Here is a 16,207-nt window from a genome sequence, read left to right as displayed (position 1 = left end):
AAAGTTGAAGAACTGACAATTATTACTTTTTAAAAATTTGTTATATGAGCTGCTTCACAGGTTGCTACAGCAAGGATTTGTATAATATCCTAAATGGTGTAGCATGAATACTTCCGCCTTCTTAATTCTCTTCACATAACCTAAATTCACTATTATTCAGAAGGCATGTTCTCTCTCACTTTGTGCTCAAGTTCAATTAGTAAAAGCTTTCAAGATTCATGATCTATCATGGCATAAATGTTAGTAGTTAGATATTATGGAAGTTCAGGGCATAAGGCAAACCCTTGCTTAAACACACAGCCAAAAGGAAGGAAACTGTTACTATAAAGAAATCAACTACCAAAGGTAATCCCTGAAAAACCATGCCATGACTTTTTGCCAGATTTCTAATCCAGCTTTCAGTATACAGGTCTTCTCATTGATGAAATGGCAGCTGTTACTGCAGCATGCAACACTTTATTTCCTCTGAAAGCTCTTGGAACAAGGGAATTACCATTTATAGATTCGAATAGACTTTTTTTTCTTCTGCCTTACAAAAAAAAAAAAAAAAATCCCTATTAGCTGCTTAAAAAGGAAATTAGTTTCCTAATCTAGGGGCATCCAAATCACTTAAAATAGCTTTGGAATGCACTGATTTTCTCTTTGTCTTCCCCTTTCTTTCCCTTTGTGCAGTTTATCAGCAAGTTCTCAAATTCTGACAAAACTAACCCCTTAGTACTTCTCAATGATATGTCCAGGGGCCTGACCCACTCAATTAATTCTCAAAGCCTAGTGGTCTTTCCTTCTGATTAACTTAATTTTGAACTAATCTGCTTTGAATTAATTTACGTTCAGAGGGGATAAAGAATACATTCTTTGAGTGATATAGGAAACAAATTCTCTTAGAAACATGGACTCCAAGATACCGAGAGAAGACTATATTCTCACAAAAGAACTCCTGGTTTAACTGCTAAATGGAACATTAAATAAGTAGCTATAATATTTATGTGCGTTTTTAGGATCTGAATGTGTCTTCATCCTTCCTCATTTATTATTACATGTATCTCAAAAATGCATCTTTCAATAGAAATGGTTCATTGTATCCTTGGGTAGCACTGTAAATATGTTTTAGAGAGTTGTTTTCTCATTTATTCCAAACTCCTACCAATGGTAAGCAACTTGACCTGCCTTGCCAGGCACTTCCTCTGTTTTAGTACTGAAAGTTCCATGTCTCAGGAAGTCAATCAGTTACAGGAAAAACAAGAGCCCCTCATTTCCCATTTTGACTTTCCTGACTTTCTCTTTGTGTGACATTATAGCTGTAAAGCTGAGACCTGTTACAGTAAACCAGAAATGAATAGGCAGACCTGCCAATGCACAGCAGCAGAAGCATCAGCTGGGCACTTGTTGGAGATGCATATATGCAGGTCCCCACCCAGACCTAGGAATCACAAACTCTACAGGCAGGAATCAACAATCTGCGTTTTGTAAACCCCAAGGTGATAGTGAAGTGTACAGTAATGGCAGTATTTTCTGATTCACAAAATTTTCCAATGTCTTGGCCCCACATCAGTGTTGGGTATTATGAGAGCCAAAAGAACACAGTGAGACTACAGGGAGAGAAGCAAAGTTTTAAAAATTATGAGACAAAAATGAGTAAGGTTGAAAACTTAGGGTAGCAGGTCAGAGATTTGCTATTTATATAGCCATGCCAGTTTTCGGCTCAGTGTCTTATGGGGATATAATCTCAACTTTTCAAAGGAAGGCAAATGCCAATGGAACAAATGTGTTGACAGCAGCCTCCGTATTTACCACTTAGCAAATAACTAGCAAGGTCGGTTCTAGTTGTGTTATGGAGGATATGTATGCTGTCGGAGTAGGGAGCGTCATCCCTATTGACTTTCAGGAACTAAAGCTCCCCCGGGGTAAGATATTAGAGATTGCTGAGGTGACTGTTACCAACCGAGAACGCCACTGGGGCATGAAGTATGAACCCTTACGCATAGCTGACAAGACTTCTGCCCTAGAGCGAGGCTCTTCTGGTGGACTTTAAAGAAAGGAACAAGGGCAAGCTATCTGCTAAAGGAAAAAAGAAGACTAGCTGTGATCATCGTATTTCTCCTTAAAATAGAAGCCTGGCCTTCTGAGGGATAAGCTCTGTCAAGTCATGTGACCTGCATTTCTGAACCATGGTGGAAGTGAGCAGTGTTTGGGAGCCCAGGCTCTGTGTCCCTAGAGAACCTTTCAAAACTGGCTGCCCACAGCCCATGCAGAACACAGAGATTGTGCCCCACACTGGATGTCATACACACATACATACAAGCAGATGCTAACACTTAACGTTTGGAAAGGTTCTGTAAAACTTTGTGGCTTTTCTCAAAGAGATAATCAAAACATATGGCAAAGCTAGACCTGCATTTCTACAAGGACAGGTACCGTCCTGACTTGTCAAGTCACATGATCCTCCTAACAATGGCCATTCCCAAGGAAACTAATCGGTCCTGGCTTCAAGCAGGAAATCCGAAAGTTGAATCTCCCTTTAAAAAAACAAATAGGCTCTGACTCAAATATTTTTCATTAGAATAATTTGCTTTTTAATTTGTGTGTGGTATACATGGCAAAAGTGAGCACCGGAGATACCTGTTATCATTGTGTATGAGTCCACACCTGCCCTAATTGCCTGGAACACACCATGGATTGGGCAGCTTTAGAAAGCATCTCAAAAGTTGCAGTTCGAGATTCTTGTTTTCTAAGTTTTTTTTTTCGCAATCTCTTGCCTTTCTATAATTTCTAATATATGCAAGATGTGAGAAATCTAGTTCACATGATGTAAAAGAAGAAAGAATTACTCGCCTGATCCCTTAGGACATTAACAGTTTTATTCAGGTCACTGTAGTGCAGAATATGCCAACTTGATTTTAAAAGTACAGTGGTTCACTTTTTGCATGGCTCGAAGATATGATAAATCAGTACAATTATTTTTCTTTTTTAAAATATATTTTTATTAATTTCAGAGAGGAAGGAAGAGGGAAAGAGTGATAGAAACATCCACAATGAGAATCATGGATCTGCTGCCTCCTGCAAGTCCCCCACTGGGGATCAAGCCCACAATGTAAATAGCCGTGTTTTCTGATGGTCTTCGGGTCTACAGCAGCTAACAGGGTCGCCTAAGGCCATCAGAAAACACAGCTATTTACATTTCGATTCATTAACAGTAGCAAAATTAGTTATGAAGTAGCAAAGAAAATAATTTTATGGTTGGGGGTCACCACAACATGAGGAACTGTATTAAAGGGTTGCAGCATTAGGAAGGTTGAGAACCACTGCTCTAGAAGCTGTGACTCCTCCCACCTCTCAGTACACACAAAGCCAGGCAGGCACACACACTATCAAAAACATATGCATACAAACATTCTCACTCTGCCCTCACTTTCCTTTCCTGTAATTCCCATTTCCTCAGTTAGTTATTGAACTTTCTAAAAACCTTTTACAAGATTAAAAAAAAAGCACTACAGATTTTTGTTCCAGTGACTTGTGATTGATATGTGGAGCCCTCATAAGTACAGAGCCCAATGCAGGGGTCACCTCAGCCTGAGCCTATGCATGTGTTACTGTGCTGAATAAATGCCAGTAAAATTAAATGAAATCCATAGGAAAGATACCGCCAGTAATAATTTCTAAAAGTTTGTGATTTTTTTTGTTGTTGTTGTTGTCAAAAAGCACCTTTTTGTCATTCAAAATGTCAGCATATTCGAGGGGAATCAGCTGTTTTGTTCACTTTCTAGCAAACATGGGTGAGACTTCAATTCACACAGGGGAGAAGGACATAAATCATATATAATTCTGAGTCTTCAATCTCTAGGAAAACATGATGAGCATCTTGGGGCTATAATATTAATTCTTATTAAATAGGAAAAAACTAATGTCTGGTTCTCCCACATAGGTTATGAGGCCTGTAACTAACAGAGTAAATTTCTTATCGAGACCATGTGACTTGGCTTATCTATTTTATTATCTGGAATTCAAGTTGTTGGTAATTTCTGGAATCCTGTCCTATGCTTTGTGTATTTTTCGAAGGTCTTTATAGTGTTTTCTTATAAAGATCAGAACTACAACTGGGCCACTCTGCATACAGTCAAGTTCCCTTTCATTCTCAACTAAGGACCCATTCCACAAAGTATTAGCTGTCTGTTTTCATGCCAAAGCCAGTTTGTGACAGTTGCAATAATGAGTATTTACTCCTGGGCATTGGCAGAAAAATAACCCAGAAATGCAAACCCAAGTCATCTTAAACCTTTCTCTTCCCCCTGAACTGCACCCATTATTTTCAACTCCCTGTCACACAGGTTGTTCTTAGAGCCTCACTGGTTGACTAGTGCAGAGAAATCTGAATCAGCCTTTAGGACACATTCAGAAAAGTGAAATTATTTTTCTCTTTTCTGATCTTAAAAGAAAAGAAAAAGGTTCAATAGGGAAGGCCTGTGGTTTGCACTTTATCATTTCTCACAAGAGGTTTTTTGAAGACTGTAGGTTTTTCTTCTCTTTCCTCCTCCTAAATGGATTCCAGCAACTTAAATACTTTAACATAAATGGATGTTTGGACATATGTGATCAACTCTAGCTCAGACCATGTTTAGTTTCTTTGAAAGTCAGATTTTGTCTTCAAACATGCATAGCAAGTCATGGCCAATGTGAATTAACTGAAGGGAAGGCAGTTTATACTTTTTATGATAAAAATAAAAAATGTATCAGTAAATTAAAAAAAATGAAGACCATGTGATTCTGAGCCAGACATTCTGAATTTGTATCATTGTGCCATAGACGGAAGCTCTGGCTTTGGGAAGTTCCCGAATTTCTCTGTACCTCAATTTCTTCTCTCAGATCAGGATACAAATGGCATGCCTCTTTCAGGTATTTGTGAAAATTGAATGAGTAAATAATTATAAATGCTTTAAAATTTCTTCCACAGTTATTCTCTGTAAGTCATTTACTGTTTTCATTCAATACATATGTATTGAATTCCTTTTCATGCTGATTAAGGATTGAGTTTATTGTTATTATTTAAAATCATAATGAGATGTCTCATAAATCCCATTAATACGGAATGGACATTTATTGGCCTTCTCATACTTAGTGACTTAATATAGAACCTAGCACAAAATACCTGCTTAATAAATGTTTATGGAGTGGAGTTTGAATACATAAGTCACTGCAGTGTAGTACAACAGGCACTAGGAACCGGAAGATGCAATGTCAAATCCCATTTTCTCCCCCAGAGTACTCTGTGACCTTGACAAATGTACTAATCCAAAAATCAAAAAACCTATACTACAGCTTCTGAGTATGATCTAAGATCCCTTCTGACTGTGATTCTACAAAATAACAATGATACATTATTGATTGGTTATAATACCATTTTCTTAAATTTAATAAACCACTTAATAGTTTTAGTTTTATAGAAAATAATGCAAGAAGAATACACAGGTTCCAGTATTCCCTGCACTCAGTTTCCCTTCATGTTACTATGTCACATTACTATGGTGAATTTGACAATGAGTAACTTAGGATTATTAATAATTATTAATTTAACATACCATATTAAGGAAAATCTCTTTGCTATATGTAATTTTTCTATTCAATTTATAAAATACTTAGTTCTCTTTGAATTCATAATCTTAAAAATATATTTACCTTAATTTCTTTTTGGTTATTAAAAAAGTCTCCCTCACCACTTATAAATGAAAAGTAAGTGAAAAATCCATCTTGTTATAACTGTTTGTGTTTCTTTCCAATTTATTGCAAACTAATAGGAACAGATCTGGGCTCAGCTATGTGGTCTAAAGGATGCAACAAAGTAAAAATGCCAGAAGTTAAGCGTTTTGATACTAATTCCCCTAAGCCTGTCTCAAGCAAGGGTCTTGCCTTAGGAAATGTTAATGCTTCACTAAGCCCTAAGCATAGAGAATCTGGTGTCTCTATTTTATGGGGTCTTTGATATAAATGTACATTATCCTCTGGGGTTAGGCAAGACAATAGTGTAGCTGTCACAAGGGTTGGAAGATCCATGGTTTTGTTTATTCTATACTTCTGTTGTGAATTTCACTCTAAATAGGGAAGTCGGCTTAAGATTGCTATTATCTACCTATGATATGTACAATTTCAGGTCAAGAGTAAAATAAACTTAGTCAAGTCAAAGGAAAATTCATTAGAAGTAGGATATTAATAGGAATATCTTTACCTAGATTTAAATGAAATAGATAACAATAGTATCATATTCTGGCTTCAAATTTTAAATATATCTGCACTTACAGTTGTCACTCCCTATAGAGCTGAACATAAAAAAAAATTGGCATTTGTGATCTTACTGTGGAGACTCACTATCATGGCCAAGGTTATCTATCACTCACCTTTTCTTTTTTCAAAACCGCTGGTTTCTTTTTTTCTTGAAACACTTTACCCTGGTTTCACTATATACTACTGCGTAACCCTGGGAAACTTCCTTAACTCCCAGATGTCCTTGCTTGCACAAGTTTGAAGATTAAATGAAATTATGTATAGAAAATACTTAGAAATTTAACTGGCCGTTTGTTACTTATTTACAGACATAGGCATATGCTGTCAAACAATCATTTCTGGTTTATTGGAAGCAATGAACAGCTACTTGGCTATCTTAAAGTAGTCATTGTATTTTATGCCATATCTAGGTGCTCAGAATTATTTTCTGGCTGTTACCTGATATTGTAATTTTAATCAGGTACCTTATTAGGCAAGTAAAATCTAATCAGGAAATTTACCTGTTCATGTTTAAAGGAATAAATGAAGTCTGGTGGCAAAATGTGGTGCCATAGTAATTTTATTTCTTCTTCTCTAGCCATGGGAGACTGCTTTTTTTTCACACGGTTGGTGGATAATCTCCAGGACACTGAAGGAGGCTTACTTGATGATCTTAGCAGCTAAAATAAGTGATTAAAAGTATGTGATGTGTCAGGCAAAGGAAATAAGATCCAGATGAATTGTTTTACAAAACAGCCCTCAACCAAGACCTCATTTATCTTCTTATTGACTACTGTTTCTGACGCCAAAAGCCATAATTAATCTCACCTACATTCCCACCTCTGTATCTGGATCAGAGAGGTCTCCAAGTTAAAATGCATCCCATAACTACTCCACTCTTGATGGTCTGAGCTAACAAGAAGTAAACATGTCTGAGGACATTTCAATGCAGGCAGATCACTGTCCTTTATTAGCCACCATCCAACCCATTTATCGTGGACTTCTCAGCCTGGCATTAGGTGGTGACCACAGCAGCATATGGAATGAGCAACAGTTGCAAGAGCAGCTGTAACTGGAGAGACAGCCTGGGAGTGTTTTAAGTAGGAGGTTATGAACCAGCCAGCAGGGAAGCAGAGTAAGTCGCGTAAGCATAGAAAGGCTATAAGCATAGAGCTCATTTGCAGCGTGATGTTGGATATGCAAATGTTGCCAGCACCTTGGCACCTGGCTTATTTGGAATGAGAGCTGTGTGTGCCCAATTGAAGTTAGGACAAGATAGTTTTACCTTAGAGCTTGATCTCTTGGGGATTAAGAATCAACCTTTGAAGTCACAGGGTTGTAGGGTTACAGTTGTCATCAAACTCAGGAAACTATTTGACCTTAACATGGTGTGACCAGTCTGTGAATTCCTTATAAGGAATGGCCATTAATGCTTGAATGCTGTGCCGCAGACTTCCCAAGCAAAGCCTGGTACAGGGTCTGAGTTTCATAAAGAGGCCATGCTAGAATCCCACTTACTTGTATACTGATGATTTTTGTACTTGGTGTTAACTCTTTGTAAATAAGGTGATGCTTTTTCTAAACTATTGTTCCTGACAAAAAAATATATCATCAAGGTTCCATTTTTGTAATCTTTCTTTTGTACAAGCATGTACAAAGGGATCAGTGCTTATTTTTTTAATTAAAGAAAGAAATGTGAAAGGAAAATAGAAAGACAGTAAGTCAAAATACAGATATCTTTTAAATATTGATCCCCTTTTCAAAAAAAGCCATCTGTGTAGAAATATATGAATACAAAGTATAATACATTGTAAGGATTATTTTACTAAGGCTATATGGGAACCACAGGAAGTTGTGGGTATATTTATTGACACCCTAGGAAAATTGTAAAGTGCATTTGTATATATTGAAGAATCGCCAGAACGTGGTGTAGCAATGTACAAAAGGACGTGTGGTCATCTATTCGATATGTAAATTTCCCAATGTGATGACTAACGTACAGCAGACACGCAGCACTTGCTGGCTGCTCTTATCAGTATTAGCAGAATGTAATATTAGTGACACATTTCCAAATAAGGAAAGATAATACCACTGTGTTTTTTCCCCTCTTTTTTTCCCTCTGTGCTATTTTGAATGCAGACAGTACCACAGGGACACCAGCAATATCAACGACGACAACTGTGGAGATTCCCAAAAACAGTGTTATGACAACTGAGATAACCTCTAAAGTGGAAAAGAGCCCCACCACCGCCGCCCCTGGCAATAGCTCATGTCCTTCTACTACGGAGACCGAGGAAGAAAAGGCAAAACGGCTTCTTTACTGTTCGCTATGCAAGGTTGCTGTCAACTCAGCCTCACAGCTGGAGGCGCACAACAGTGGTGAGATGCAGCTATTCTTTTTCTGTCTCCACAGCTTGGCAATTATCTTCCTCGGAATAGATGAGATCTTCTGCAGCAGGGGATGGAGAGGTGGCAGAAAACTGACAATTACTATGTGCAATTCAATAACCGTTAAAAAATAAAAATGACACGCATCAGTGTCATGTACATGGGGTCAAGGGAGGGTTTCCAAGGCTCCTGTGCTGTGTTGTACATGTGTTTGTGTGTGTGTGTGTGTGTGTGTGTGTGTGTGTGTAAACATAGGGGATAAAGGAAAATATAATTCTAAAGCATAGATTTACATTTTTTTTAAAATATATTTTATTGATTTTTTACAGAGAGGAAGGGAGAGAGATAGAGAGCTAGAAACGTCAATGAGAGAGAAACATCGACCAGCTGCCTCTTGCACACCCCCTACTGGGGATGTGCCCACAACCAAGGTACATGCCCTTGACCGGAATCGAATGCGGGACCTTTCAGTCCGCAGACCAACGCTCTACCACTAAGCCAAACCGGTTTTGGCAGCATAGTTTTACACTTATTTGATTTCTAGATTGCTAAGTACCTCCACGCATTTGCTTCCAAATGAAGTTTTCTAAGGTTGTACCACTAACAGACTTGTAAATTTGGGTTGGATAACTGCATGTCTGTATATTTGGTTATTACAGTTTTATGGCAAGTAATGTTGCTTGGGATAAATCTATATGACCTGAGCAATTAAACTTAAGAAAGTGTCTTTTATGGGCAACCATTGAGGCATGATCTTTACATGTTATATTTTATTTACTCTTTCCGACAACCTAAAGATACTAATCATCTTATTTGAGGCCCAGAGAAGGTACATGATGACTTAAGTGGTAGAACCATGATTTAAACCCCAGTCTCACTAACATAAACTCTAACTCTCATGTATCATAATAGGAAATATTGATAAGTCAGGATGAAATGCTTTCTTAATATACTTTTATATCATCCATCTTTAATATATCCATATCAAAATATTACGTATTTATACTTATCTATTGAGATATATATTTATGTAGGATCTATCTATCTAGATATAGACAGTAGTGTGTTTATTTATTTAGTTACTTAGTGATATCCTGCCTGAAATTTTAGCCAGCCCTTTGGCCCAAGATCAACTTTTCTTTAAAAGACTGGGTTCATTGCCAGGACTCTGTCAGCAATTACAGTAGAAGAAGAATCACTTGTGAATTATACCCTGAGTTAATATTGCAGCTTTATTTGACTGAGTCATTGACCGGTCATTGTGCTGCACTGTAATAGTCAAGTATTGACTTCGAGACTCTAAGGGAGTAATTGCAGATGGAGAACAATTCCTTCAGCACTTCCCTTCCTCCCGCATACCACATCAGCTGTAGTCAAGGAGAGTTCATGAGTTCAAGGGCTGAGAAACACAGGAAAGCATCTGTCCCCTGCCAAGCTGGAATCTATACCATTAGATTTATCACCTGTTTGCTTATACAAATACATTCTTCCTGGATGCAAGGTAATTGAGAGAGCATAAACCTCTGAGCATAAACTGAATTTCTCAATTACTTTTGATCATTTTGCATAGTAACAGAGAAGTATTCATTTTGAGGAGGGGCACAAACCATATTCTTTGAGTCTGGAGTTAATTCATCAAGAATTTGGATATCTTTTCTGAATTCTTCTCAGAAACATGTGATTAAGAAGTAAACGGGAATTATTTATTTGATTATATCACATCAGGTCAACATTTTTCATATTACAATTTTATGGCCCTCATCTCTGCTTTGTGTGGCAAAATTACCTGTGGAGCTTTTAAAACACGTTCATTTGTGATGCTTTTAATATATGTAGACTAGAGGCCCAGTGCATGTAATTAGTGCATGGAGGGGAGTGTGTCCCTCAGCTCCACCTGCACCCTTTGCAATCTGAGACCCCTTGGAGGATGTCCCACTGCTGGCCTAAACTGGCATCCCTTCACAATCCAGGACCTCTGGCTCCTAACTGCTCACTGCCTGGCTGCCTGATTGCCCCCTAACCACTGCCATGCTGGACCCATTGCCCACAATTGCCCTCCCCTGCTATGACCCACCTCCTCAGCCAAGACCTACCTCCTCCAAGCCTCACCACATGGAGCAGCTGCTGGGCCCCGCCTCCACTTTGTGTGCAGCTATCTTGTGATGACGTCACAAGAGGGTGTCTCGCTAGGGCATGACACCTTCTAGGCTTTTATTATATATAATATATACATTCATATACAGGGATTTTGATCTATTATATATTCAGGGCCTATAAGGTATAGTGATTTGGAAAAGAAAAAAAATGTTGTGTAATCAGAGCTGAGAAGCACTAAAAAGATCTCATCTGAAAATTTAAGATGGTGAGAATGTGGTTGTTGCCCCTACCTGACTCTCTTTATTGGGGTGTCTCCTCCACCTTCAGCCTAGTCAGGGGACTATAGCCACTCCCCTTCCCTCCAGGCTCAGCATGCGCTTTTGTACCCTAAAATTTCCTTAAAGTCAGGGAGCTCCTTCCATGGTCCAGGCCTAAAGTTCTCCCAAGACTTGGATGAGCCAGCTGTGAAAGACTGGATGTGGCAAAGGAAGAAGGACATACTGTTAGATGCTCTTTGATCCTGTTTTGGGTACCATTTTTGCACTCCAGATTCAGCTCTGTTATTTCTACCAGCAACAGTTTGGGGAGGCTCTGGGACTTCCTCTAAATGAAGACAAAGGTGAATGCAGTCTTTCTTGTATTGAGACAAGTGCTGCTATCATCCTGGTGTCCTGCATGTTTCCCATGAGGTCTGATATGGGGAACCCATTGAGTGAGTGGGAAGGAGAGAGGTTCTATGAGTGGCACTCTCCTGCTAGGAATGAGAATAGTAGTTGTAGGACTTAGTTTAGGATTATTGTGATGTATGTCAATTTGGGTTCCATCAGACTCTGAGACAAGGGCTTGAGGGCAGATAGTTTTTAAGGGAGGTGAAGGAAGCAGGTTAGGGGAGTGAGAAAAGAAACCAGGGAAGGGAAGTTGGCCACTGGAGGGCACATTACATAGACAGCTATAAACATGGGCAACTGGAGCTGGGCAACCAAAATCCATACACTGCACAGCTGTTTTAAATATAACAACTTGAAGTAGTCACATAGAATGATATAACTGAAGTATTGATAATTCAAATATTGTTTCTTCATCTTCACAATCATGGTGCTGTCATTGTTTATTCATAATCTATGGCTAAATGGTTGAGTATTGACCCATGAACCAGGAGGTCACAGTTCTAATTTATTGAGTATATAGTAGTGCCAAAAATAGCCTGTAAAATAATAAATGCACTTAAGGCATGTCAGGAGAGCATATAATGCTTTTTTTTTTTTCTTTTTAGAGCTGAGTACCTTGAGGCACAAAAAAATTTAACCATACAGCTAATGATTTATACCATTCCAGAGCCTGAGCTCATAACTCTCTTTAAAAATATTTGTTTGTTGGACTTTAATAATATCTAATACTTCAGTTCACCTTCACTGATCATCTACTATGTGCCAGGCACTGAGAATAAGAATATGAGCAAAACCAGACTTTCAAGAAGCTCATGTCTAGTTTATGCCTCTGTATTCAGAATAAAATATGGAAAGACTCCTTTCATCAGGAAATCTACCTTTTCATGTTTCAAGTAAAAAACTCAGTTAAGCAAGTCAGCTGTGGCCAATGTTCATCTCATTATTATTATTAAGGCCCAAAGAGCATCTTCCAATCTTATTCAGCATCTTCTACGATACTGGTAAGACTTCTGTTTGATTGAAAATAAAGATAGAAACTCCCCTATCACAATCCTGCTTTCTTTTACCTTTATACAAATGATAAAAAAAGAAACAACAGCAATTCAGCCTCATACCTCCTACATGTTCCATATCCATGCAGGGCATATTTTGAGTACTAAAGCTATACTATCCAATAAACAGCCTCAGATGGCTATTTCAATTAAAATTCATTGCAAATTCGCTTTCACAATGCCTCATTTCAAGTGTTCAAGAGCCACAGATGACTAATGGCCTCCATGTTGGACTGTACAGATACGGAACATTTCCATTACCATAGCATTTCAATCAGACAGTTGCAGTAGCTATAAGTCACAAATAGCATGTTTGGGGGATTGTGATATGCAGTCTATTTCCTCATAAAAATAATTTTTTGCATACCTGTGAGTATCCAGGGTTTAATTATTACCACCTGGTGACATCTCTCTGATTAAGAACCAGAAGGGATGGGTTCAGAGTTGTGTCAAGATGAACTGTCTACGCCGAAACTGTCTAGCTGTGTACTTTTCTATGCCTGTTCCTGGGCAGACCAGGTGGAATGTTCAACCCATATTCTTTTTGCTACTCATACCTAATATAAAGTCATTGACGTTTAGAACATTTCAGGAAGTTTGCACCTGAAAATGTGCCACACCCAAGGACATGCTGCTTGCAGATGAGAGGTGGGCAGGCTTTTGCTTTTCACTTTAAATGCACTTTGAATTTCCTACTACAGTAAGTTTTACTTCCATAGAAAATAATTTTAAAAATGAAAAACAAGACTAGTCTACTCAGCCGGTGTGGGTCAGTGGTTGAGCACTGACCGATGCACCAGGAGGTCACCAGTTGGATTCCTGGTCAGGGCACATGCCCAGGTTGTGTGTCTAATTTGTCCACTTCAGTGTTTATTGTGTGAAGACTTTTTTCCTAGGCTCTCTTGGGTAATGGATATAAAAGTAAGGTGGCATTTTTCCATGCTCTGAAGGGCATTGTTTTAAGGAGATGAGACCAAGGCACATAAAATGTGTTAAATGCATGTCTAAGGAAGCAGGGGGAAGCCTCAGCCTTAGTCAGTGATTATGGACGAAAGAGTGTTTCTGGCTGCCTGACATTTCTCGATTCTGTGCATTTATTTATCTTCCCCACAGACCCAGCCAGTGCCCAGCCTACTGGGTCCCTGGCTTAGTGCTCTTCTCTGGGGTTTAGTTGTTTACTAAGTCTAACCCTCTGGTAATACTGTGTGTGGTTTGTCTCTTATCTCACCTTGATGGCTCTTCATCTCATGCTGAAAGCAAAGTTCTCCTTCCCTCTGTCTTAGACTTCTTATTTTCCTTGTCCCTTCTTTCACCTCTGCAAATCAGACTTCAGATAAATTACTGGTGAATAAGCACATTACTTTCAACCAGGAAGCTAACAAAACTAATACAATTCTGTACTCATTGGGGGCATTACTTGGTTACTTGATACCCTGGATGTCATTCTGGGTGCTTACTGTTTGTTGATATGCTGGTAAAGTAAACCAAAGTTTTTATCTCTAAGACAAAGTGTAAATATGAAAAGTACCTGTTATATAGGAGGTTAGGGTGAGAAAAGGCTAATTTTACATTTACAGGGTAAAAAGAAACAGAACATGGAGGCTTTTGATATTGATTAAACGTTAAGGTGTATAGATTCAAGAGAATTTTTCTTTTTGAGACAAACAAGAGTTGGATTATACTGCCATTACACCTAATGTCATAAATAAGCACATCAGAAAAACACCTTGCACTCACTGTTCATATGGAGATATATCACTTTCCTGCCCATTTACCTATAAACTGAATCATCTGAATTTGTCAATGAGAAGGTAACTAAATTATCACTGGCAGTTGTATGGGTTTGTTAAGAGTCTAGTCCAATGATATTCAACTGTAGTGGCACAATAACTTTTTTTATTATGTTAGAGAGAGTTGACAGCAGAGGGAGAGAAAGACAGGAACATGTATGTGAGAAAGGAACATCAATCTGTTGCCTCCTGCACACCTCCTACTGGAGATCAAGCCTGCAACCCAGTCATGTGCCCTGACATGGAGTCCACCAGCAACCACTTGGCCCAATCAACTGAGCAATACCAGCCAGGATGCAAGAATTTTTAAAACATGTAATACCTAACTATTTAGTCAGGGGCACTGATCTCTTTTAATAAAATAAAATAAAAAATAACAGCTAACACAACAGTAGCTGTATGATGTAAATAAATAAAAATAATACATTTTTTCTGTCAGATTGGCAAAAAAAAATATTTTTAATATTTTTGTATGTGTGCCACAGAATTTAAGTAATTAGTTTATGTGTACCATAAGATGAAAAAGATTGAAAATCGCTAGTCTAGCCTTACACTACTAAATATCACTTCATAGGCACTCTGGAACATTGAATTGTAAGGTATTGAAATTTATTTTTTATAAAGGCATATTTTTCAAACTATACCAAGATACATTTTTCTATAAAATGGATCCCTCTGAAACATATTTTGTACTGTTTAGAAAGTTGTTTGGTAGCTTGAATCAAGACTTGAAAATAGTCATATTCTTTGTCCCTATAATATTCCTTATGAGAATCTATTCTAAAGAAAACAACCAAATATGGGATAAAAGATTTAGTGATTAGGATGTTCAGTACAACCTAATTATAGAGGGGAAAATAGAAGCAATACAAATGTCTAAGATTAGTGAGCAAATACATCTCGTTGTCATTAAAAATTGTGTGCATTTCTGCCAAAACCGGTTTGGCTCAGTGGGTAGAGCATTGGCCTGCAGACTGAAAGGTCCCAGGTTCGATTCCGGTCAAGGGTATGTACCTTGGTTGCGGGCACATCCAGTAGGGGGTGTGCAAGAGGCAGCTGATAGATGTTTCTCTCACATCGATGTTTCTAACTCTCTATCCTTCTCCCTTCCTCTCGGTAAAATATCAATAAAATATTTTTTAAAACTGTGTCCATTTCTAAAAGTATATATAATTCCATGGAAAATTCTATACAAAGTCACATTAACAAGTTACCCAAACTTTTTTGAAATACATGCAAATAGAAAATAAGAATGGAACAGGATAACCACTGTTATTATTTTTGATATATCTATCCTTGATGGAATCATGTATCTTATTCATTTTAAATTTTTTTCCTCGAGTGTTCTATGACCTAATGAACTATTTATTTAATTTTAAAAGTTATTGGCCAGTTTTCTTGCTCAACTGCCTTTCCTTTGTACCTAACTTGAGAACCATCTAAAAAAGGGTAGGTGTGAAGATGATAGGGAACTAAGTGGAAATCTAGCCCTTTTTCACCTCCTCTCCACATGAGATTTTTATTTTTGCAGATATAAGTAGATATCTTGACCCCATGTCATCAAAAACAAACAATAAAAATAGTATTAATTGGAGCATTACGAGTTGCTGAATTTAAACTGTGGCTGGAATATTGTTTCCTATTTCAGGCATCATGAAGTTTCCAATGAAGGTCAGAGCTAGTGTCAGCCTTTTAAAAGTGACGGGGAGAAAATAGTCCATTTAGCTTCTTGCAGATTCTGTCCAAGGAAGGAACAAACTACAGAAGCAGATTGGTGACTGACCTGCTGTGCAATCACAGAGGAAAGCACAAGCCTTGCAAGATGTTTACACAATGTTGAACCAAAGTGATCAAGAGGTGATCAAACTAGCCCTCATGGAGCCACTGCCTTTTGAAGCATCATGTTCCATGGTGCTGTGCTGAGCAGAAAGGAACTTTGCAAAAAGAAGGGTTGGGCGGG

General features: G+C 38.1%; 1 protein-coding gene across 5 annotated transcripts in view; it reads left to right on the top strand.

The window, feature by feature from the left end:
• ZNF385D (zinc finger protein 385D) overlaps positions 1-16,207 on the top strand; it is a 663,079-nt gene that overhangs the window by 637,260 nt on the left and 9,612 nt on the right. For 4 of the 5 annotated variants that reach the window (XM_036431594.2, XM_036431593.2, XM_036431597.2 and 1 more), the window contains one exon: positions 8,392-8,631. The exons of the other annotated variant lie outside the window; for it this stretch is intronic. In XM_036431594.2, the coding sequence (XP_036287487.1) occupies positions 8,392-8,631 (240 nt within the window). The remainder of the gene's footprint in view (positions 1-8,391; positions 8,632-16,207) is intronic. 5 annotated transcript variants of the gene reach the window in all.

Source organism: Pipistrellus kuhlii, unplaced genomic scaffold (assembly GCF_014108245.1).
Source record: "Pipistrellus kuhlii isolate mPipKuh1 unplaced genomic scaffold, mPipKuh1.p scaffold_m20_p_11, whole genome shotgun sequence".
Taxonomy (NCBI): Eukaryota; Metazoa; Chordata; class Mammalia; order Chiroptera; family Vespertilionidae; genus Pipistrellus; species Pipistrellus kuhlii.
This window is presented reverse-complemented; position numbering and strand designations above follow the sequence as displayed.